Source organism: Tympanuchus pallidicinctus, unplaced genomic scaffold (genome assembly GCF_026119805.1).
Source record: "Tympanuchus pallidicinctus isolate F22 unplaced genomic scaffold, pur_lepc_1.0 scaffold20, whole genome shotgun sequence".
In the NCBI taxonomy this organism is placed as follows: Eukaryota; Metazoa; Chordata; class Aves; order Galliformes; family Phasianidae; genus Tympanuchus; species Tympanuchus pallidicinctus.
Window position 1 is genome coordinate 12,946,584 of NW_026294722.1, and position 23,358 is coordinate 12,969,941.

Sequence of the window (23,358 nt, forward strand, 5' to 3'; positions counted from 1 at the left end):
GAGAAGGAAAGGGGTTCTTTATGGAAAGCCTGGGTTACCACTTCACACCCAACAGCGTCGGCGCAGTCACTGCCCAGCTCTGCCTCTGAAGACGTGGGAAGTCTCACCAGCCTTCAGAAAGCCAGGAGAAGTGAGTGTTTGTCATTATGTGAACTAAATTCAAAGACAGGGCCCTCAGCAGACCCAGCAGAGCCCAGCAGAAGGCTCAGCTTCAAATGAAGAGTGGGGCAGGAAGCAGGTACCTGGCTGGTTGTACACAGTTGCAATGTCCATCTTGAATGTTCCTATGCACGTTCCCAGGAACGGTATCTTCTTTGAGTGGAAAACCTGCAGACAGCAGAAATCCAAGAGATGTCTGCAGCTGGGAAACACACCCAGACATCGCTAAGGAGACCTATTCCAACATACAGCTCAGGCAGAGGTTGAAAGCCCATCTGAGTTAGCCCTGAGCCTGCCCCATTTCTGCCCAGCCATTCCTACACAGCATTTCAACCCACAGCCCTCAGCCAAATTCATGACTTGTAACCAAGGCAGCCTCAGAAAAGCTGAACACCTACAGAGGAACAGGGGCAGGCCTGCTTTCCCATAGGGCCTCCATTTGTCCACCCCAGGCCAGCATCTCTTCCAAAACCTGAGGCATGCTGAGCGCTTGCTGAGCCCAGAAGGAATGTGCAGCCTTTCATAGCCTTGCACTGAAATCACATTACAAAAGAGACACTGGCTGGGCTTAGCTGCCTTCAGAAAAGCCCCACAGTGCTTTGGACCAGGGGATTTCTAAAGCCCACTCTCTTCCCGCTTACACTTTCCTACAGGCACAAATTGCCCTTCCTTTGCCCACAGCCCTTGCTTTGCCAATAGCTCCCACCATCCATACCAGAAGCAGCAGGCTGTGCCAGTTACTGATAAGGGACCAAGAGGAGGACTTACTTACCAAAATCTCTATGAGTCTGTGAAATAAAACTTCCCTTGGCTCGTGGAATTCAAACAGAAAGTACTGAAAGGGGAAAGAAAGACAACTGAGCCCTGGGCTCTCAACAGGACTCCACAGGTGCCTTCTCCTGAGAGGAGCTGCACCAAGAGCATCCCGAGTGCTCGGCCACTGGCACCAACACCGTGGTGATGGAGACTCTGTCCATTGCACGCACCTCATTGTAGAAGGGACAATTTGTTGACTTCTGCGTTGCCGTGTGCCTCTTCTCCTCTCCAACTCTGATCACCACGAAGGGGTTAATGTTCACCCCCACCAGCTTCTGTGCTTCGATGATATTAATCCCAACCTGAGGAAACACGAGAGAAGAGCATCAGACCAGCACTCTGCACGTCCCCAGCTCTGTCCTGAGCTTGTTTCAGTGATATCAGTATGCAAACACACAGGGCGCCCCAATGCAGGTCTGGATGCTCAGGGTAGGCAAGAGCACCGCTGCTGAAATTGGCTTCAGCCAACACCAAATCAAAGTGATATTGAACCTCTGACAAGAATTGACAAGCCATGGCCTCCATGGAGTGGGCTGCACAAAGCATTTCCAAGAAGATTTTGTATCTTCTGTTAATGCTTTGAATCCTCATTAATTAGACAGACAACTCTGAAAGGACTGGAACGTGGCTGTCTCATTTGCTGTGACTGCTTACAGGTCTTAAGACATGGGAAAAATGCTCTCACAGTACAGTCACTAGGATGAAGAGTGATTGTGTCAAGGAAAGGTTGGAAATTCCACGCCCACAAAAGCTTTCTGTTGAGTGGAAAAGTTCTAACCCTGAAAAGCGGGGGACTCAAATCCATACTCCATGTTTACTGAGAACCAAGGAAGTATCTGAAGCCATATCCAGGCTGTGAGACCCAGCCCCAAAATCTGGAGGGCCAAAGCTGGGACCTAACTCCACTTCCAAACTTTGCAGAGATTTCAGGTAAGCCTGTTGTCCAACTTCCCAGAGTGAGAGCCCCAGCAGCAGCTGTTTGCTCTCAGCTCTGTCCCCTGGGTGGCCCTGGGAAACTGGGACAGGTCCTGGTGAGGGTGACAGGCACAAACCCTGTCCAGGAGATCTCCAAAACTCCTCTAAGGCCACTGTATGTGGGGCTGTATGCCAATATCCATCTTCTGTACACTCAACCTATGGCGGCCCAAAAGAAATCCTGCCTTGGGCTGGCTGATTGTGGAGGTAGTGCTCACGGATGAGGGAATCTCACACCTTGCCTGGGAAAGCTACACAAAGCAAGGTGTCTTTGTGCTAGAGGTCTTGTCAGGGTATATGGCAACTGGAGAATCCCGTGCCCATAGGAAGGCAGCGAAGGACTTTCTGGAGGAGCAGCTACAGAGGCATCAGCAGGAACACACACCCAATGTGCATTAAGTACCTGGAAGCTCTGTGGGGTTGGAGTGGCAAACAGGTCCCGCGTGGAGCAAATTCTGGAACGGCTGCACAGAAACACAACCTGGATGAGTCGATCCCTTCATCTACATGGATCTGGGTAAGACTCCACTAAAGGAACTGAAAACCCAGAAAATAACAGCTTCTTGACACAGGAAGAGCCAACACCCAACGGTACCATTTGGGACCTCTAAAGGTTTCTGACATTTTGTAGAAACCAAATGCCACAAGACGCAGGATCCGCACAGAATCCACCCCAGGAGATGGCATCTCCCACCCCAGGGCCCACGCACAGCACTGATACCTCTTCACAGGGCTGAAGACAATGCCCGACACCTCCACATCAGACACATCATAGAAGTCCTCTTCCTCCTCTTCCTCCTCCTCCTCAGTCTCCAGGCCCTTTGCCAGCTTCCTGCCCAGTGTCACAGCCCTCCTGTCCAGCTCACTTGCTCTTGGCCCCTCGGCTGCCCTACAATCCCCACATCACATCATCACCCGCCCTGGTGAGCGGCTTGTGCACTTTCCTCCACCTGGGAGGGTGAATGGATAATCCCAAATGGAGTTACTTACTCCAGCTCCTCAAATGCAGGATTGCGGATGATTAACTCTGAACTGTAGGAAAAAAGAGATGCTTTACAGAAAAAACAGTGTTATAGCACTTCCCCCATGCATTCAAATAACAGCGCCACAGCCAGGATTCTGCTTGTCTCTTGGCCACAACACGAGCATTCTCCAAATTGGAATTTCTCCTTTCCCCACCCATGCTTCATCTCTGGGCCCTCCAGAAGTGATGCTTTTGGAGCCTACCATCCTGCCTGCCCACTGGCCACGGGCATCACTTGTGTGCAGACAGCCTGGAGCTAATGTGGTCCAAAGCCACACTGTGCAGCTTCGCAACCACAAAGCCTTGCTCCCATCAGCCAGGAATGCCACAGAAGTGCCTGAGTCCAAGAGGACTCCTGGGGTGCAGTGGTTGTTCCAGTCAATCACATTTGGTCTTCTTTGTGAAGACAGGGTGGTTTTTTTCCAAGAGCTCTGGTCACTTATTGCTGCTGTAGAGCAGAAATGCATCGGCCTGGAGAGTTGATGGGCTAGGTGGTGTCCCAGATGGCTCTGCTTGACCCTGACTAAGGCAGCTGTACAAGCCATCTGGAAATGTCCTCCTCCCAGGATTTCAGTACCTGTCTTTCATCTGGTAGACAAAGTCTTCTTCAAGCCAAGTCCCAGCCGAGCCCTCTGGAGGTTGGTAGCGCAAATCCAACTCAATGTAGATCTGGAACCAAAAAATCAAAACTGCCTGAGAGCTCAGCAGCCACGAAATACCTGTGCAAGTGCCAAGGAAAAGGGAAAGAAAAGTGTGGAATGAAAAAAAAACAAGCAGGATGCTGGCAGACAGAAGGCAAAGCAACCACCTCTCAGGGTGAAGGGGATGCAGGAGCTGAGCCCACAGCGTAATCCCTGGCAAAGTCATGTTTTTGGGAAGAGAAATGCAACCCTGAGAGGCAGAAATGCTGCTGCTGGGAGAGGCAGTAGCAGAAGGTGGGTGAAAATAGAAGCTTGGAATAAGGCTGGGTAAAGAGCGGAAAGTTTGAAACCCCATTAAAGCAGTAGGAAAGAAAAAGGGACACAAATTACTCCAGCCCCAGATATGCCAGGGAAGATCAGGACTCAGAGTAGCAGGGACAGGCCTGTTCCCAGAGGGCTTCTCCTTCCCCTGGGGACGTGTATTTTCCCAGCTGAGCTGAGCAGCTTCCCAGCTTCCCAGCAGCTCTGGCTGTTCTGGTTCTGCCCAGCTCAACCCGGACAAGACATGAAAGCCGTTGTGTTTTGTTCAGATTGGGTCATCAGCAAGATTTCCACTGTTAGCACAAGGGAAGAGGCAGCTGAGCAAAGGTTTGGGGCCACAGAGCAGCTGTGACCTTACAGCAGCGTCAGTGCCCCCGGTCAGTCCCTGCAAACCACCACGGACTGCTGAAGGGTCAGCCCCATCCCACTCCCCCTGCCAGCACAGACGGTCCTGCAGTGAGCTGCAGGAGGCTGAAAGAACCCAGCAGCACTCGGCTTCCCCATGGGTTTGTGGTCACAGCACTGCAGGGTGACTCAGAGCGCCCGTGGGAAGGACAAACAGGGGCGCAGCACCTCGCAGGGCTGCCAGCAGCACTGCCTGGCACCCAGCCCCGGCCACAAGCTGCACCCACTTCCACCTGGGAAGCTGTAGAGGCTTCCCACAAAGCATTTCCGAATGTTTCTGGGGCTTTTCACCCACTGAGATGACAGAGCAGTGCCCATCCCTGGGCTGCCTGGGGAGGACTTACACCGGTGATGCTGTGGTTCCTGTCCACGAGGGCCTCCCGGAGAATCAGGCGCCCAGATGTCATCAGGTGTTGGAGGCTGAGGACGAGGGTGCCAAGGAGCCTATAACAAAATCACTGGCTTTAGCAACTTTACACACAGCATGCGTGCTCTCATCTGCCCCTGGGTTTCAGGAGAAAGAGAGCACGGGGGTTTCTGGCAGTCCAGGTACTCAAAAGCACTGATCCCTGTGTGCTCAGCCTGCAGAGAGCAATTAGGAAATAAGCACAGGGCCACAGCAATACTGGCAGCAAATCAGGCCAAAACCCGCCCAGCCCAAAGGGGCTTCTCACTCTGGAAGGCTCCACCCTGCTCCCTGCAAGCAGTAGCAATATGCATGCAGTTCTGCAGCTCCCACCCCACCTCATGTCACTGCTGGCCAGAGCCCACTGGTGTTTTGTGCCCCAGCTCCCTCTGGCAGCTGAGTGTGGGGTGAAGCTGTCTGACCTCTGCCACCCAGCTCTGCTCTGCTCACCAGCAGCAGAGGTGCACGGATAGGTGTCAGTGTGGGCTTCTCCCATTGGACTTCTTTGCTCAGCACCATCACGTCCTGGTGACTTGCTGTTTATCAGTTTGTCCTACAGCAGTTCCTATTGACATTTCAGCCAGAGACAACTCCTCTGATCCCTCTCCCATAAAGGAAAGCACCCAGTAAACACTGACATGAAGTTCACTCACATTTTTTGCTCTGGCTTTGAGTATCCTGCATGTGCTGTACTTATCTGTTTCCTCCACACCCTCTCTGGCAGGGATGTGATGGCTTTGAAACTGTCTGCACCATCACCCACCCTATGAAGCCATCCCTGTTGATTTTCCTTCAGTTCTGACAAGTTACCAGAGCTGGCAGCTCCCCTGCAAGCACCCTCCTTTGCTCCCTCCACCGTCACTTCCTCCATCTGTCACCTCTGCTCTTGGGTTTCCTAACCCACTGCTGAGCTCACAGCACTGCCTGGGCCACTTAGCAGCATTTTATTCTGCCTGATCATCTCAACGTAAGTTGCTGCGTTTTTGAAGGTTAAACCCCACTGTCATGGACATGGGGCTCAGTTCTCCTGTTCCCAGCTGGCTGCTGGGACCACGCTTCGCTTTTGTCCCCTGTGGGGCTTTCTCCAGACCCTCTGCACATCTCTACACTATGCTGGCACAGCACAACCACCGCCCTTATTTCACTCCATGTACAAAGTGCTGCTGCTGCAGCAGAACAACCAGCTTTCATCCCTGTCCTATAACTCACATCCTGTATGTCTTCCTCCCACCAGCTTGCCAAGAAACATTTCCCTCCCCCATACGAAGCCCATCATGCCACCACCTGGAGGACCTACCTGTTACTGAACACTTTGCTGCAGTTGTACACTTTGACAGCCAGCATCTCCCCCACGCCAAGCTTCCCATAGTGAGGCCAGCGGAAGAGCTGCAAGCAAACAGAGCACAGTGGTCCCCTCTGTCTCTGCAGCACCAGGAGGCTCTGTGCAGGTGCTGGATGGAGCTGAGCTGACTTTTGCCCAGTACTGAGCATTGCGATGGAGCCCATGTAGCACAGAGACCACCACCAGACCCTGCCCAGAGCACCCAGGTCCCTGCAGACCCCCCTGGCTGTCGGAAGCTGTGAGTTAGGCTCTCTAGAAGATGTGTGGCTTCTGCTCAGCTCTTTATTAGAAATATCAGGCCCTGTGGGCACCTGGAGAACAAGGCAAAGCCAGCCTTGGACAGGACAGTGTGGAAAGAGGTGTTACAGCCATTTGCAGCTCTCTCCTGATGGGGAGGCCGTCTGATGGACCACAGACACCTTTTCCTGCAGGACCTCCTTTCCTCACCTCCTGAATCCACTCAGTCTGAGCTTCTGCTGGGAGGGCAGCAGCTCCAGCTCACCTCTCCTTCCCACATCCGCAAAGCATTTCCTGCCAGCAGCAGTCAGGATGCGCCATTTTTCCAGCCCTTCATTTTATCTCAGCGTGCACCAACCTTCATCTAAGGACTTCCCAGGGATTTCACTCCACATGCAGTGATTTGCTGCTGACAGGGATGCCACACCGTGCCATTCCCAAAGCCCAGCTCACAGGGGGAGAGGACAGGGAGTGGCAAAGTCCGTCCAGGCCAGAGGGGTCACAGACACAGCAGGTGACTGCAACGGAATGCAATCCTGCCAAACCCTGCACCCTTGGGGAACCCCTCAGGACATGGCACCAGCAGAAAACCAGCTCTGCAGAGCTGTGAGGGTCGTTCCACGTACAGGGCTGCCTGCAGGTGACCGAACCCGTGAGCATGGCGACACGTGCTGAAGGAGGAAGGAGGGTCTGCAAGCCAGGTCGGCCCCTGCAGCTGGGGATGGAGGAAGGATGGGAAGGGAGCAAGCTCTGCATCACAGAGCCACAGCTTGGCTGCTGAAGGGACAAGCACTGACCCACTGACTCAGCATTTTGGGAGGGCTCATTTTCTGTCCGAGCAGCCAGGCTCTCCAAAAGATGGATTAGATGAATTGCTTGCACATTACAGACACAAAAGAGCCCCAGTGAACAGAAGACTCTGGACAGGAGATAGGAGACAGGACATCACCCCCAGCCCTCGTAGCCACACATCACAGGCTCCAGGCACGGACCGCAGGAGCTGGGCATGGATAGAAGGCGAGGAGGCTTCCCGTTGTTCCCAAGATGTGCGTCCCGTCCCCACAGCCCACCTGTCTGACCAGGCACCAGCCGAGGTGCGCTGCATCCTCATCCCCATCCCGTGCCCACTGCCCCAGTCCTCGTGCAACGGCTACACGCTCACCTCCCCAAAGACGGCCTCCGGGCCACAGCGGATCTTCTTTGTCTTCTGGGTGAAGCCTGGGGAAGCAGAGGGGAGGTGTGAGGCTCCGCCCTGCCCGGGCACAGCACACCCATCCAGCCAACCGCCTTCGCTGCCCACCTCGGAAGCTGAGCTGCACCTGCCGCTCGCCGCGGCCCGGCAGGTCGGAGAGCCGCCGGACACCGACGCTGAGCGCCATGGAGCTGAGGGCCGACGGCAGGCCGGGCCGCACCGCCCGCTGTGACTCAGTCAGCCCCGACTCACCCGGCCGGTTCGGCTGCCCGCTCCCCCCCGGTGCCCCACGGCGACGCCTCAGGGCTGGTTCGAGGCGCGCAGCGGGCCTGCAGGCCGCCCGCCCCAGCGTAGGGCTGAGCACGGCTCCCGGTCACGGAGAACTCGGGCACCGCGCGGTGCTGGCGGCACGCGGCACTGCTGGGAACGGGGAGCGGGGAGCCGCGGCTGGGGGCGGCGGGGCTGTAACACAGGCTGGGAATGGTGAGATGTTCCACAAAACGCGCTGCTGGTCGGCAGATTTGGTGCTTGTCTGAGCAGGTCGGGTACCATCAGCTCCCCAGGGAGCTTCTGCGGCTTCTCCGCCAGAGCAGCTGCAGTTTCCATTTGTCTGAAGACGGTGCCTCGGCTTTGGTGAATTAATACCAAGCACGGCCTCAGCACAGCCTGCACCAGGAGGAAGAGCAGCGCGGGCACAGCGTGGCACCAACAGCTTTCCTACGCAGGAGGCCGTGCTGAGCTCCCCCTCAGCTCAGGCACCAGGCATGCGGCGAGCCTGCATTCCAGCTACGCCCAGGTAGCTGGGAAAGTCACCCCTATCAGGTCCAGCATCTGCAGCCACCTCAGCCAGCTGAGAAACATGCTTCCAAGCTGCCTTCGTAGCAAGCAAAGACCGCTGGGTACCAAGGAAAACCCACTTTCCTCCTTTGGAACTGACATACATTTAAAAAGGGGAGGCAAAATGTGTTTCTCACTCTGCGCTGTGCTGTCTCAGAACTTTGCTGCTAACACACTCACCTTGCCAAAGAAACCATTCATTGAAACCAAGCACTACGCAGTGCTGCTGGTATTTCTTTAGCCAAACAAAAGATTGTTTACTGCTGTAAACCTCCTTCAAAGAACACTGTTAAAGAAAGGAAAGCACACTCACGTACCAGCCCCAGGTTTGTTTGTACATGTAACAGAATCAGAGAGAGCTCTGCATACAGCTTGTCAGCAGCAGAAAGCACGAGCAGAGGATGCTCTCAGCCACAGCACAGCTTGTGCCAAGTTGCAGCTCTGAGCTCTCCTTCTTCCATGCTTGTAACACTTTTTTGTTTACACAGCCACCCAACAACAGGGCTCACTTGGTTTCTTTTAAGCGCAAGAAGACTGGGCGCTGCAGGCCAGGTGATGGACTGAGTAAGGTGGGAGTCCAGCTTTCTCTAGAGGGGGGAAGCTGCTGCTGCTGCTGCCTGTAGAATCATGGTAAAACAAAACATTTGGAGGCAAAACTAACTGGTCCTTTTTGGTTCATTCGTGATTCTAGATCCACTACCCTTCGAGCTCAAGCTGCATTTGGGGACACAATTAGCCCAGCTGAGCTTGTGGACTCACACCCTGTCTGCTTACCCACAGGTTTGCAACCAATCCGTTGCACAGGCTGAGTCACCGGGCATCTTCCAATTTCTTCTCACAGCTTCCTGGTGTATCCAGTACAATGGACAAATTCTTTCCTAATTGCAGTGAACAAACAGCTCATCTCACTGCAGACAGGGCTGCAGGATACACAATCAGTCTTAGTGATTAACAGGTTACAAACTAATGCTGACAGACACCTCGCTCTGCTCTGTTGCTCGTGCTCAGCCTAAGCTGTAGCAAAAATCTCCCATAAACCACATTGCTGAAACAAAGAAAAAGCCCAGAAAGGAAACAGAAGTCACACATGTCTGTAAATCAAAGCAGATGATTTATTTATGCAACTCAAAGCTATGACAACTTGTAGTGCAAGTTCCTTTATTTTGAAATGAAATACTCGCAGTCTCAAAGACATCACGCTTTGCTCTCAGCTGTCTACTTACAACCCCAACCCATGCAGTAATACACGCTTCACACTTCTGAGGACAAGGAACTGCCTCCTCACAGCTCCACAGACAGTTACTTCTTCACTGTATACCACTGGGACTCCAGGGAAATCACTCACAGCATCTGAATTCCAACATTTCCAATTACTGGCTTCTGGAAGTCACATACCTCATTAACCCCCCGCCCACAAATAAGCAAAGTGCAGCACTCTTAAATTGCAACAATGGCTCCGAGCAAAAGGCCATCACAGTATTGCATTCTGCTAATAGGAAAATGTGGTAATAAAAATACCACGACTACTAAGTATGGTAGCAGAAACTTAAAAATAAATGTTTACATATAAAAATACATGAGACTTTACGAAGGCACAGCAGGAATTGCCTCAGGCATCCAACCAAGAGACTTTGGCACTGTAGCAATCAGAAGGATGAACACAGTGAAATGGCAACACAGGAGATGCAGTGACAAAAGGACCAGCAGGATGGAAAGGTGTTACAAAGCACAAAGGAAAGCTCGCCTGTCTGAACATCTAGGCTCACAGGGGAAAACTGCACGAGGGAGGGATCTCCCCGCTGGGGAACCCAGTGGCAGTCAGCCCTCAAATGAGGTCTAAGAGGTGCAGCCAGGCTCCACCCCTGCTGGTCCCACAGCTGAATTGCCTTCATCTGTGCTCCCAGGGCTGATCAGATCCCTTCCTCAGGTGCTCAGTGGTTCAGGCCCTGACTCAACAGTTACCATAAGGTACCAACCAGCACTTGTCCCCACTTGCAAGGCAGATGCAGACAGAAGAACAGAGCTACCAAGGAACAAATACATGGCAAGTACCTTTACAATAACCATGTTTGCCCTAACACTGGAAGCAGTGCTGTGTGAGCATTCCATGCAGGTGCCCACTCTGACCCCAAGCAGCAGGTGGGTCACGCCAAGTGATGAGCAGCGCTACGATGTGTCACCATTGCAAGGTGGAAAACCAACAAGGTTTTTTTTTCTTTGACAAGAACTGCCAGTGGTTTGGGTTTTCTTTTTTCGTATTTACATTTCTTCCAGTTAGGAACAGGAAATACCAAAGATACAGAGTACAAGTGGTAAGAGTTAGTGCGACCGGTACAGTCCTGAGGCCCCAGGGAAGAATGTGAGAGCAGACAGCTCTCCTCACCCACATGGCCGGAGCGAGGCTGCAATCTATATCTTCTTTATTTCTGGCAGTTTCACAGGTGGCCAGCCCTGCAGTTTATAGTATGACACCAGCTGCTTCGGCACTTCAGCCAGAACCACCTGGGAAAGAGCTTCCCGGGGAGCCTGCAAGGAACAGGAAGAATAAATCAGAGGTAGTGCAGGGAGAAGAAATACCACAGCAGTGACATACTCTCCTCAAGAATTCAGACTGCAAACCCCACCTGCCAGCCATGTGAGGCTGAGCGCAAGAGCTTCTTACTGCAGGCTCAGGAACACTTCCAGTCAGCCTTGGTGAGTGCTGCTGCTGAAAAATCACGTGTTCCCAACCCTGCACTGCTCCCATACAGCCCGGATCTGGGTGGGAAGCTGCCCCAGCCACTGGCAAGGTCTTATTTTGGCTTTCAGTGAGCAGCACGCGTGAACAAAAGTCCCAGAAGAAAAAGCAGGGAGGAGCTGGGGAATGACAGGACTTTTTTCAGTAGCAGGGAAGATTTATCTCAGCTTAAATCACTCATGGAAGCACTCATGGGACTCAACAACAGAGACTGAGACAGTATGATCTCATTTCCTTTCCTAAATATTTGCATCCCAGGAGAGAAAGCTTCTTCTTTACTCAAACTCTGCAACAGCCAAGAGATATTATCAATGATACAATGAAAACGCTTTAGGTAAAGCTGCAAGAGTGCCCTGGAAGGCACACAGATCTGAACACAGCCTCAGCTCTCCCTGGGAACAAGCTGTTTGGGAACTGCAGCCATACTGACAGACACATGCTAACTGCAGTTGCTGTAATAACTGCATGTGTACTGGGCAGCAGAACGCCCTGCAGCTCACGACTTACATTTCTGAACTGTCGGAAAGGCACAAACTGAACGATGTCCCGTGCAGCTGGCTCTCCTGTTAGGGACTTCAGGACGCCGTTGTCCCCATCAAGAAACTCCATTGCCTTGAAATCAGCTTCACCAACTCCAACAATAATGATGGACATCGGCAGCTTAGAGGCATTAACGATTGCTTGCCTGGTTTGGTCCAGGTCAGTGATCTCTCCGTCTGTGATGATCAGCAAGACAAAGTATTGCTGAAAAACATCAGAAAGTACTCAGTTAGGGAGCTCAGCATCAAAGCCCACATAACTGGAGGCAAAAGGAGCAATTTCTGACTCTAAAAAAGCAAGCAGATTGTGCAGTGAATAACAAAAAAAATTAAAGTTCCTTCTTCTATATGCATCTCACCTCTCCCCGTGCACTGCAGATTTCCTCTGTTCAATAAAAGATAGAGGTTTAAATTCAATCCATAAAGCACAATTACACCAAGAAGCAGAAAATACTATCAAATGAACAGAGTACTACAAAGTCAGCAAAGTGCACACAGCACGCACTGCTGGATGCTGCTTCATTCACCAGCCTCTCAAAAAAGGATCAAATTTATTATTAAACATTTCTAACTCCAAGAAGTCTTTGGATGGGACCCTGGGCAGTGACCTGGTGAGTGGCAACCAGCCCACGGCAGGGACTGGGGCTGGGTGGGCTCTGAGGCCCCTTAAAACCCAATCCATTCTGTGACTTTGTGTTTTTAATTATCAGTGGTAACTATTAGAAATCTGAACATATGGCAGCAGCAAATATCACAACACAGAGATACTCCTGAGGGGACACAGGAGGGAAAGAACACGGGAGCTTTTCTAGAAGAAAAAAATACCCTAATACACTGGCAAGATGAAGCATTAAAAATCCCTTTCCTTCCCAGAGGCCAGGATTCAGCACCCAATGAAAACTGCAAGAACTGTTTTATAGCAACTATCTACAGGACTTAAGATGAAAACAAATATATCAGAGACTTAGAATGGAAATTAAACTTCCAATTCCAAAAGCCAGTTAATACAAGTCTGTGATTGCACTCATTGCTGACATATCCTTTACTTAAATAACTCTTCATCTGTAAGCAGCAGTTACAGTCAACATATGAATAAAAATACAGAGGTTTCCCCCAAGGGTTTGGATAGCTAAAAAAACAAACCAAAACCACCAGTGCCCTCAGAAATGTCAGAAGTGTTTCCAGAGAACAAGAACCCCATAATCTCCTACTTAAGTCAAAATCAAAATCCTGATACAGCTGACCCAGAAGGTGAGTATCAGAGCATACATCAGAATTCCTCCCAACTAGGTAGTCAAGATGGAATCAGCTAAACGTATCAGGAAATGAGCCATTATGCACAACAAATTAAGTTTTAGAGATGGAGTTGAATTTTAACAGCAGCCACGGCCATGCAAGCACACAACCAAGACATGCAGTGCAGCTGCAGAAGCAAGCATGGCCATTCTGCAACAGCATGCTCATCTGCCAGCTCTCCAACTGCTTGTTAGCATGGCCCTCTGCATATCCTGATTCTCTGTGCAAACGTGGTGGGACAAACAGCCAACCTCTGACATTTTTCAGTTCTTTGTGAACATTCTTGAGTGCAAAATTGCTTGGAATAAAACATACAGGGCCCCTTTATTCTGCATGCATTCTCTACAGGTGACAGAGCCTGGCAGAGAGGTTAGGGTAACACAGCTGCTGACAAAGTCCAGTTGGTCTGAAAGCCAGCACAGCACCCCTGTATACTGTGTTGGTAAGGGCTCCTATCAACTTCTCAACCAAGAGAGCAGGAGGAGTCTCTCTGGAGGTTGGAAAGAGAGGACCAAACTTGAGACTTCGAGGAAGGAGGAAGAAATCGCTTCACCATTCTGCTCTGTCCCACCATGAACAGAAAAACAGGAACATCACCCAGATGCAGATCCAAAGGAAGGACGTGGACTCACAGCAGCAGTCCTCTGTTGTGCTGAGTGTGCAGCAAACCCTGCCACGTGGTTTATAATAGGAGAGAAGTTGGTTGGCCCATAGAGTCGGATCTGAGGCAGGACGTGGCGATAGGCATCGACTATTCCTTGGACCCCTGTAACACAAGGAAGGCAAGCTGCCTCGCAGTTTCTCCTGTAACTATTTAAAGCATTACTAAATAGCATGGCAAAGGAGAAATCATTCATGCTGGTGTGAACTCCTGAAGGACAAAACAAACAGCAGATAACAGCAACTGTCCGGAGCACAGAGCTGAAACCAGCGCACATCTGCAGAGACAAGACTTCCAGATTTCTCCTCTGTTCAACATGCTTCACGTTACTCTTAGTGGCTCTAACAAAATAAAAGTAATGGAAGCTGGGGGCAAATAATCCAGCAGCTGCATGCTGGTGATCCTGTCCTTTCTTCTCTGTTATTCAGTTTCTTTTAAATGATTGTAGTCTAATTAGACAAGGTCACCAACTCTCTGGAACAGTTGCTGCTTATTTTCTTCATGTGCAAGATGGACAACAGCTCCTGGATTTAAATGTTTTGTGTTATTTTCAAACTGAAGAATGAGTCCTTAAGGTTCCTCCTCTGCAACAAGTTCCTCTCACTACTTAACCAACCAAAATTTCTAGGTCTGATTTTTGATGGTTTCAATTCTTGTGTGGGTTCACTCAAATTGCCCCACATACTGGCTTATGGTGATGCATTTTTATTTGCCATTGCCCACCATAGAGACTTCAGTGCTTTACTTCTAAACTACTGCATCAAGTACTGCCACAGGGCAACACCACCAATGGCAGAGAGGCAGGCAATGTGGAACTGAGCAGGGAAATGCTTCCATTTTAACACTGATTCTCAGATTCCATTTTTTGTTGGCTTTAGACTAGATAGAAAACACGAGGAAAACTCTTTATTCAAGCACAATTCCACATCGCTGCTTGCCAAGAGTGCTTAGGAGTTCCTAATCTGGTTTACAGACAAGCCACTAAAAACAGCTGAAGTAACTACCACAGAAGAACGGGGCTTTGAGGAAAACAAACCCTTGAGACAATCCTTTAAAAACAACAGCAGAACACTGATAATACTGAAGCAGCTGCCACTGTCACTAACAGCCTTAGCACATGGCAGCTGTAGAGGTGTGACTAACACAGACCTGTAACATAACAAGGAATAACCCAGAAGCAGCAACAAAAATTTCAGCAGACTGACAGAATCGCAGGTTGGCTGAGTTTCAACCCAAACCCCCTTCTCCACCAGGGCCACCTACAGCCAGTACCCCATGCCCAAGGCTTCTGCAGGTCTCCAAGGTCTCAGAAACCTCTCTGGGCTACGTGCTTCTGTGCTCCATCACCCACACAGTACAGAGGTGCTCCCTGGTGTTTAGAACCCCACACGTCCCAGCTCTCTCCACCTGCAACTTAACTAACAAACTTAACCTAGACTGCTAGCTTAGATTTTCAGATTCAGGTGAGTACACGTAGGTTGCTGGATGCCTTCACACTGCATCTGTTGTATGTTGTTTTTGTTGTTTTTTACCAGTTATGAAAGGAACGAACACTTCAAACACCAGTCCCTCTCAGTGAAATATTAATAAAGAGGCATCCTCACCTTGACAGTAAGGGTTGTTGGGATTGAAGTTCAAAGCAAACTCATGAGACACCTAGAAACGGTGATGTTACAACCAGTTAGAGAATGCAGACATTAAAAGAGCTACTGCACAGGGCTGTGAAGGCCTTACCTGCCAGCTAGGAGGAACCTGAGCTCCGAAACCAAATGCAGGAAACAGCTTGTCCCTTGGGAGAAAGGGCAACAAGAAGAAATGAGAAAGAGAAATCCTGCAATATTTTACTAATTCTGTTTTATTCCCAGAAACAGTTGTAGACCAAGGTTCCATTCCTGCCATTAAGGACAGGCACACCTCCTAGTTTTCCCAAGGTCAGTGAACAGTTACCCAAGGATTTCAGGCATGGGACTGACAATTCACAATGTCTTTGAATGCAGTATTCTGCACAAGTCTCAGGAGATTTCAGAGTAGCAAGAGAAAAGCCAATCCAGTCACAACTTGGCTGAAGGACAGAGCAGGCAAACACGTTCCACCGAGTCTAACAGGGAATTCATGTTTGAGATGCACTGTTAGCAAGCAGGGACTACAACCAGCTAAAGCAGAATTACAGAGTAAGTCAGGGCCATAAAGTGCAGATGTGGATGGACAAATAAAGCAAACATGCTTTATTGAAAAGGACTGTCATTGCCTTTTTTGGCAATGCCAGAAGCAGCAAGTAGCAGCAGCAGTTCCTGAAGGGATCTCCCAAGGAAAGGCAGCAGCACCTCCAGATACTACAGCTCCTGAATGAGCTACCAGCCCTGACCAATCACCCACTGTGAAACGTTTTTTAATGAGGGGGCTGGGAGAGTTAAGAACCTCTTACATACGTGTCATAATCCTGGACTACACTTCCCACACTCCAGATGGCAATCAAATACTCATTTATCCCATCTGGGCTGATGTAGTGAAGAGAATCTGGTGAGCTGGGATCACCATTGGAGCCAGTGAAGTCTATGCCCACCTAATCAGTTTGGAGGATGATAACAGCAGGTCAATGAAACAGCATCAGAAGCAAACGAGAAGTACCAAAAGCAATCAGAAACAGAGGGATAAGAACAGCCCCACACTGCTCCCTCCCTGCCAGACACAAAGATGACTGCAAACAGAGGCAGGCAAATAAGCCTGCACGTTTTCTCCCACCAGGGCACATGCACATCTGAGGATCAGCAGTCCTTTCCACCAAGGGTGAGAACTGATTTCTCAAAAGAAGCTTGAGAAATCCAAGATCCATTAAATTTGCTACTTGGTATCAAAAAGCAAAATATAAAATCAATTCTTTTTGGCAGTTTTCATTACTCCTTAAAACACACACTGCAAATTAATTGTACTGAACACAACTTAATTGCCTTGCTCTATCATCTACCAAGACGTGAAGTGGGAAAACAACTCACTGTAAAGTTAATCTGGCAGCCTCCCATAACATAGTCCAGGAACGAATAGTCTGTTTCAATCTAGAGAACAGACAGACAGTGTTACACCTCCTTCCCGTAAGGAAGGATTTCTTGATCATCAGAAAATAGAACAAGACAAACAACCGCCATCTTCCTACCTTGCAGGATTTTATGCTAACGATGCCTGAGTTTTTGTAGCTCTTCTTCTTTTGCTTCTTCTCAGGATGAATGCATTCAAATTCCACCTACAAAAAGAAAGCACTCAATAAGCAAATTGTAAAACATCTGCAGCAGCGCAAACTATTGAAACAGAACAGTCTGAGACATCCCAATTTCAGAGTATTATGAAACTTCATTTCAAAAGCGTTTGTGACTCCTGTGGCTGCTATCTGACAAGTTAAATTGATGCTTCTGCTGTCATCACTGGGCAAAGCACAAGAGAACATTTCAAAGAAGTCCCTCTCTGTGACAGCCTGACTGCTGCTCTCTGCAGAACCATCGAACACCTAACAGAGCACAGAGAAGTTTGTCACAAATACAAACATTCCTCTTAACATAACTGCACTCTTTTTCAGTTAAGGGCAGGAGACGAACTCAGAAGCTAAGGAAGCAAAGTGAGAAGGGGGAGGGAAGGAGGTCAAAGAGCCCTAGGTGTCAGGTTCTCAGTGGCAGAGGATCAGTATTCTGGTATCACTGTCTCGTTTCACGTAACAGTAGTTCTGATTTCACACGGGTTAGAGAAGAAGGCAACAATCTTCCACAAGCTTTAGGGTTCCAAATACAGAAATCAAATTGGCTGGTGACTCCTAGCACTCCCAGGCTATGTCCTGCACATGGATTCATTGGTCTGAATCCAGATGAGGCCTCTCCGTGAAAATGAGTGTACAAGCTTTTGCTGTAGGCAGAGAGAAACTGGCACCACTAGCAAGTGACTCAAATTACTCTAACATGGGTGCCCAAGATAAAGCAAGAAGACCGACTGCTGGAAGCACCATTTCTTTCCACTATCTGGAAAGCTACCCAGAAAGGCAACCAGAGTGCTGGTGATGGCAACCAGCTCAGGCACACATGTTACATGAGACAAGTCCTATCTCTGGACTGTTCTGCTAAAGCTCTTTTAAAGAAGCTCTTTTGCTTTCACTTAATTCAGGAGAGGCAGAAGCATGCAGAATGGCTGGCAAGAAACATTACATGGCCAGCAGGCAACAGGCTGAAGTAAGGATGTCTGTAGGAGCAGGAAGGGTAACAGCACTCAAGGAAAACAGCAGCAACCTCCCCATGCTAGGTTTCATTTTTCCCAGATAACAGCTTAGTAATACAGAACAGTCAGATACAGAAAAAAGTGTCTTTTGGAAGCAACAACTGAATATCCCTCAGACATCTTTATTAGAAGGGGTTTGTGACAGACCGAATTACAGACAAAACTGAGGAACAGAGGAAGCTCACCGGACAGCCGTCCACTGCCCTCTGCAGCTGAGCCAGGTTAGTTTCAAAAACACCTATCAGGTCATGCGACCCATCACTGTCATGATCAGAGCACTGCACCTGAAAGGAAAGAGACAGCAAAAATGGGTAAGCATGCTGTGTTAGGGTGAATGACGGCTGCTCACCACACACCCTCCTGCCTCCAACAGCTCTGCGGTGATGCTGGCCAGTCTCCCTGTCAACTCTGATCCAGTGGTGTCATCCATGTCACTGTCTGAAACCTGACAGAGGGAGACAGGCTGCGTGCATCTCAGAACGAGGAAGACATTCAACCACTCACCTACCTGAGCGTGCCAAGTGACAGCTTCCCTCAGTTCAGATGGAAACAAAAGCAAAGCAAACAAAAATCAACAAAATAAAGCCGCAGATTTCACAGCCCAAAAACGCAAAGTTGAGATCATTCAGGACACAATATGCAAGTGGAGTAATGGGAAGAAGCACCTGAAGGTCTTATCTAATTTCTGAATAAACTTCTTTCTTCTGCCTGGCAACAGAGTCAGTCTGCAAAGAAACTGCAATCTGCCTTTTTCTGCATCTGATAGCAATCGAATGACAAACAATGAATAGCCACGTTTAAAACAGCGTACACGCTGAAGCTCGGATCTTCAGAATTAGAGAATGCAAAATAGCAATGCATTTAAAAACAAAAAATATGATAATAACCATGGCTTCAAGCTAACACAGCACCATGTGCACTGGCAGCAGCTCCCATGAAATCAACAACTGTAAGAAGCATTTGTAACATGCACAATGCACACGACAGCAGAACAAAAGTAATTCCAGAAGCAGTCAGTCAAGAAAGCTTGTGAACAGCAGTTTTTCCTCTGCTCAAGCTCACACACTCCTCCAATTCAAAAGCCCATTCAGATTTGCTTTTATTAACCAAGAAACTGGTGTTACCCCAGTACAAACTAGGGTGATCGCTTCCTCCTCAGCATTATGGATAAGGTGAACCTACAGGCAATGCCTAGATAAGGAAGTCAAATTCAATCAGCAAATCTGAGGACAGGCTTCTTGGACAACTACCTGCTGCCTTTGATCCACTTGGGATTTTCCACTGCTATCAGTGGGAAGTGTGCACACAAACTGCAGACAAAGCTAGCCACCCAAACTGGAGGCACCGTGCCATCCTTCAGATCCTTCACCAGGAAAACAAAACTGCTTTAGAGACTGTGCCATTCTTCCCCTTCTTCATCATCCCAACCCACCACTGCTCTGTCCCTCCCTTCTGCACCATGCTGCGCCATGAAGCATCCCCAAGGCTCCTCCTCTGCCTCTTTCAACAATTCTCATCTTTAAAGTGTCATTCAGAAGATGTGTGACCACATCAAGGAGGCCACTGCAGGTCACCATGCAGAGACTGAGGGTGTCCTTGGCACTAACATGCTGCAAAGAACACAGCAGTCTGCACCTTCCCTTTCCCTTCTGCTTGTCCCCGTCCCCTCCTGACCACACACACAAAAATCCAACTACATAATGACCAGTTCTGTTAGTGGTTCCCAGTACGAGTTAGCTTACAACAAACCTCTTTTTGCAAGGGTTTTCTAAAATGGACAAAGATTCAGAGTGCACCGCCCAAACAGTGCTGCTGCTGCAAACAGAACCAAGATGTGAAGTGGGGAACAAACACCTGAAGCTGTCAGTAACTGCCTTCTGCATTGTGGTCTGACCTCAGGGGTCAGCTAACAGCACGACCCTGCATTGCGTTCATTTACTGATTAATTACTCAACTGAACGATCAGATGTTCATAGGAACACTTCCAGTGGGTAAAAGGCTCCTTTTATCTACAAGAGAAACTTCCAGAATTCACACCGAGTGGATTTGCTTTTATGCACATGCCATCAAACGCATGGTCAGGAAGGGGTTTGTTTCTGTTGCACTGCTTTTTGTTCTTTCTTAAAATCTCACATTTACCACTTCTATTTACATTTACAGGAGAGAGAAACTACTTTTGTATGCTTCTTTCTTAAAGAAACGGCCACAGGATTATATTACATCTCAAACCTGAGGTGTTTTTAAATATGGAACCACAATGACACCCCTCTACTTCACAATTACTTGTTAATTAGCACTGTTAATGTGATCAAAAGATGTGCTTACACACACATTTAGTGCACGTTCCCCACTGCAGAACCCTCCTGCATGGCTGACACAGCTGACACTTACAAGACATCCCAAACTGACACTGCCCACACGAACACTTCCTTTGTGCTGCAGTACAAAGACTGCTCTGCTCAGCACCACCATCATTCCTCAGCTGATCGTTCCTATGCAAATCTTAGAAAGCCTTGAACAAGAGGTTCCAAGCAGCACGTTCTGGATGGAAAACACATCTCTGGTGCAACCTTCCACTCCTTAGTGCTAATGCTCCTGCCCACTACTATGGAGGCCTCTTTCTGACCAACTTCCCCACAGGTAAACTGTGTAAACTGTGTAAACTGTGTAAACTGTGGACTACTTGCACACGCATTCAGGATTTGGGGGTGAAAGGAACCAACAGCGAAGACCTATGTTCTGTTTTTAAATAGATCATTGCAAAACAAATCCCAAAGAAAGGTTCTAAAGCAAAAGCAGAAGCGTTTCAGAGTGTAGGAAATACAGCCTCATGACAAAATGCCTCAGCCATTCCATCTCATGTCACGTTTGACAAGGAAACACACAACTCTTGACCACCCCCTCGCCACGTCTCTCTTAGCACCTGCAGACCAACAGGACTTCCTTCTGATCTGAGACTGCTCACAAAAGCTCATGACCACCACTTAGAACACGTTTGACAAGCCCAGCACACTGAACCAGGGTAACAACCTCAGCAGTTTTTTGGATCTGCCATGCTGCACAAATAAAAAGATCAGCATGCATTGCTTTCTGCTAAACCTTTCAGATCAAGCTTCCAGCACAAGATTTCTTCTCAAGCAGGATGAGGCTGGAAAATTCTGCAAATGGAAAGTGTTTAGGAGCTGAGTAAGCAGAGGGAGATAATATTCAACATTAAACTATTTAAAGCTTTAAGTGCTTCTATGTAATCAGAGCACTGCTTAGAACACAAACTGAACTTGCTATCAGATTATTTTTGTAGAAACTTATTCAAAGTGGAATTGTTCTGCTACCACCCCCATAATTCAGGACCAGTGTATTAATCCTCGTTTGTGAGACCACGAGAAATTCCAGTTCTAACTCGAGATCAAATTCTTGCTGGGACAGAAAGCAAACAAGATGGAACAACTCGCCGTTCTCACGCATGGAGGAAGCAGACACCTGCCCTCTGTCAGTATCCTAATGCATTCCAGTCTATCCCATGTATAAGCCTCACAGCTAACATAGCATGAGAAAGCCACAATTAAACAGAAAATCCCACAACCTGAAACTCTAACCAGAATAGCCAATGACCATTCATAATCCTTCTTGTGACAAATCATTAGGAACTGCTCACTTCTGCACTGACTTCTCCATTTGACAACTCATAACGTTTCAGCACAGACTTCACACTTAATAAATGTATAATCACTTATCTGCCATATTATTCCAGAAAAGCAATTTAAAATTTTGAATATGACTGGACGACTTGATTACTCAGAGTTAACGTGTCAGAGATTGGGTTACTTACAACAACAAACAAATCTGAATTGCTGAAGGCTGTACCTTGATAGGTTTATTAAGATCACCACCACAGAACGCCTGCAAGGGAACGCTGAACCTCCTCCAGCATGGACTTAAGTTGTTCTTAATGACCTTAAAAAAATTAGAGCATAACATCACGTGAGAGATGTGATGTGCAGGTTACTAAGAAACATAACATGAGGGTTCTGTACGTCTGTGGGAGAACATGGAACAGCCTCAGTCATTTCTACCCGCACATGAGCAAGGAGAAGCTCTGTTAGCAGCCTGTAGTTCAGAGCTGGGTACAACTGCAGAGCCACACCAATCTCACAGCTCGTTGCCACTAAAAGGCAGAAGAGTCCTGCCACTCTGCCCCCAGTACACGGTTGGTCCCTTCAGCTTAACTCTGATTAGGCAGGAAGTTAACCATTTTCTGCCAGTCAGCAGAATCCCTTTCTGGGGGGACAAGTTTCACTGCACACATGGAGCACAGCATTACCAGAAGCGAGGCACTCTAAGCTGTCAGACAACCTTAACAAGAAGCACATCAGTGTAGAAATGCTACCTCTGATCTGTACACCAGCTGCCATGTTCCAGCATCACTCTGCTTGTACAGCTCCAGAAATGGATCCGATTTACCTAAGAAATCCTGCAAACAGAATCCCAACAGACCTTCATCAGACCTCAGTATTATCCTCGGATGAGAGAAGAGTTGGGTCATCAGCACAACTCGCTTCTAACAAATCACAAAGTCAAATCAGCTCTACATTTCCTTACCTCTTTTAAACTGCAGCACTTTACAAATCATCACAGCATACCAGCTCTGATTACAAGACTGTGCTTCCTTAGAGCATTTTGTTACTGTAAATCACCTGTGGCTTAAAATAACACCAAGGCAGCATATCTAAATTTCCACCTTTTCTTCTTTTACAGCATTACAGAAAGTCCAGTTCATGGCACAGTTACAATATTCAATTGAAGCAATTATTTAATGTATTAAAGTACAGAATACTCCAAAACCAAAATAATTATCCAGAACCTAAACTTGGTGGTTGAATCTCTTATCTGCTATGGTGCTTTCTGCCATGTAATTGTGTCTCCACTACTGGCAACACAACAATGAGCCTTTTTACACGTGGATTACAGAGCTCAGCTGAACGTTTGCAGTACAATGAGAATCCTGGCCAAAGGCACTCACTCTCACCACAGTCAAGACCCACACAAGCATGCAATATCACTAAAAAAGAATAAATGAATCAATACCTTTTTGTCCAAGTTTCGGGCTTGAATTTCCAAACTGACAACCCTGGTATCTTTAATCTCCTCTGCTGTAATCTGTGCCACAAATTAAAAAAAAGAAAATACAGAATTCTGCGTATGCTTTCTGCATGAAAAAAGCCTCTCTGTATGGTTACAAATACACACTCTCCCTCTACACATACTGAATTCGAAAACAGAAAGGAACAAAACCAGAAATGTTACTCTGTCGCAGATCTTGTTCCAAAGAATGAGTTTTTACTACACGCTCTCCTTTACCGTAATGGTGCCTTTTCCTGCTGGCTTCCCATCCTTCAGTTCCAGAGGTCGGGTAAACACTGAGCTGGACACAATCTGAGGTTAAAAGACAGACAATATAATAGCAAGGTAGAGAAAGATCATTATTATTAAAGAATTATTAAGAATCAAAGAACTAT

The 23,358-nt window shown here is 48.3% G+C and overlaps 2 protein-coding genes across 7 annotated transcripts in view; both read right to left on the reverse strand.

Annotated features, from left to right (window-relative positions):
• LOC128081058 (fer-1-like protein 4) overlaps positions 1 to 7,705 on the reverse strand; it is a 34,219-nt gene extending 26,514 nt beyond the window's left edge. Inside the window, exons 1-11 of the mRNA XM_052683960.1 lie at positions 7,627 to 7,705; positions 7,489 to 7,544; positions 6,045 to 6,133; positions 4,686 to 4,785; positions 3,552 to 3,643; positions 2,941 to 2,982; positions 2,672 to 2,839; positions 2,354 to 2,414; positions 1,146 to 1,277; positions 932 to 994; positions 243 to 327 (exon numbers count right to left, since the gene is read on the reverse strand). Coding sequence (XP_052539920.1) covers positions 243 to 327; positions 932 to 994; positions 1,146 to 1,277; positions 2,354 to 2,414; positions 2,672 to 2,839; positions 2,941 to 2,982; positions 3,552 to 3,643; positions 4,686 to 4,785; positions 6,045 to 6,133; positions 7,489 to 7,544; positions 7,627 to 7,705 — 967 coding nt within the window. The remainder of the gene's footprint in view (positions 1 to 242; positions 328 to 931; positions 995 to 1,145; positions 1,278 to 2,353; positions 2,415 to 2,671; positions 2,840 to 2,940; positions 2,983 to 3,551; positions 3,644 to 4,685; positions 4,786 to 6,044; positions 6,134 to 7,488; positions 7,545 to 7,626) is intronic.
• A 1,744-nt stretch (positions 7,706 to 9,449) lies between these two features.
• The window catches only part of CPNE1 (copine 1), a 41,839-nt gene continuing 27,930 nt past the window's right edge, over positions 9,450 to 23,358 (reverse strand). For 5 of the 6 annotated variants that reach the window (XM_052683427.1, XM_052683430.1, XM_052683429.1 and 2 more), the window contains 13 exons: positions 23,201 to 23,275; positions 22,928 to 22,999; positions 22,230 to 22,313; positions 21,707 to 21,796; positions 18,028 to 18,126; positions 16,740 to 16,826; positions 16,582 to 16,641; positions 16,018 to 16,151; positions 15,323 to 15,377; positions 15,193 to 15,244; positions 13,560 to 13,693; positions 11,600 to 11,836; positions 9,450 to 10,881 (listed from right to left, as the gene is read on the reverse strand). In XM_052683427.1, the coding sequence (XP_052539387.1) occupies positions 10,765 to 10,881; positions 11,600 to 11,836; positions 13,560 to 13,693; positions 15,193 to 15,244; positions 15,323 to 15,377; positions 16,018 to 16,151; positions 16,582 to 16,641; positions 16,740 to 16,826; positions 18,028 to 18,126; positions 21,707 to 21,796; positions 22,230 to 22,313; positions 22,928 to 22,999; positions 23,201 to 23,275 (1,296 nt within the window). In that variant the 3' untranslated portion in view covers positions 9,450 to 10,764. The remainder of the gene's footprint in view (positions 10,882 to 11,599; positions 11,837 to 13,559; positions 13,694 to 15,192; positions 15,245 to 15,322; positions 15,378 to 16,017; positions 16,152 to 16,581; positions 16,642 to 16,739; positions 16,827 to 18,027; positions 18,127 to 21,706; positions 21,797 to 22,229; positions 22,314 to 22,927; positions 23,000 to 23,200; positions 23,276 to 23,358) is intronic. The other variant, XM_052683432.1, reaches the window with a different exon arrangement.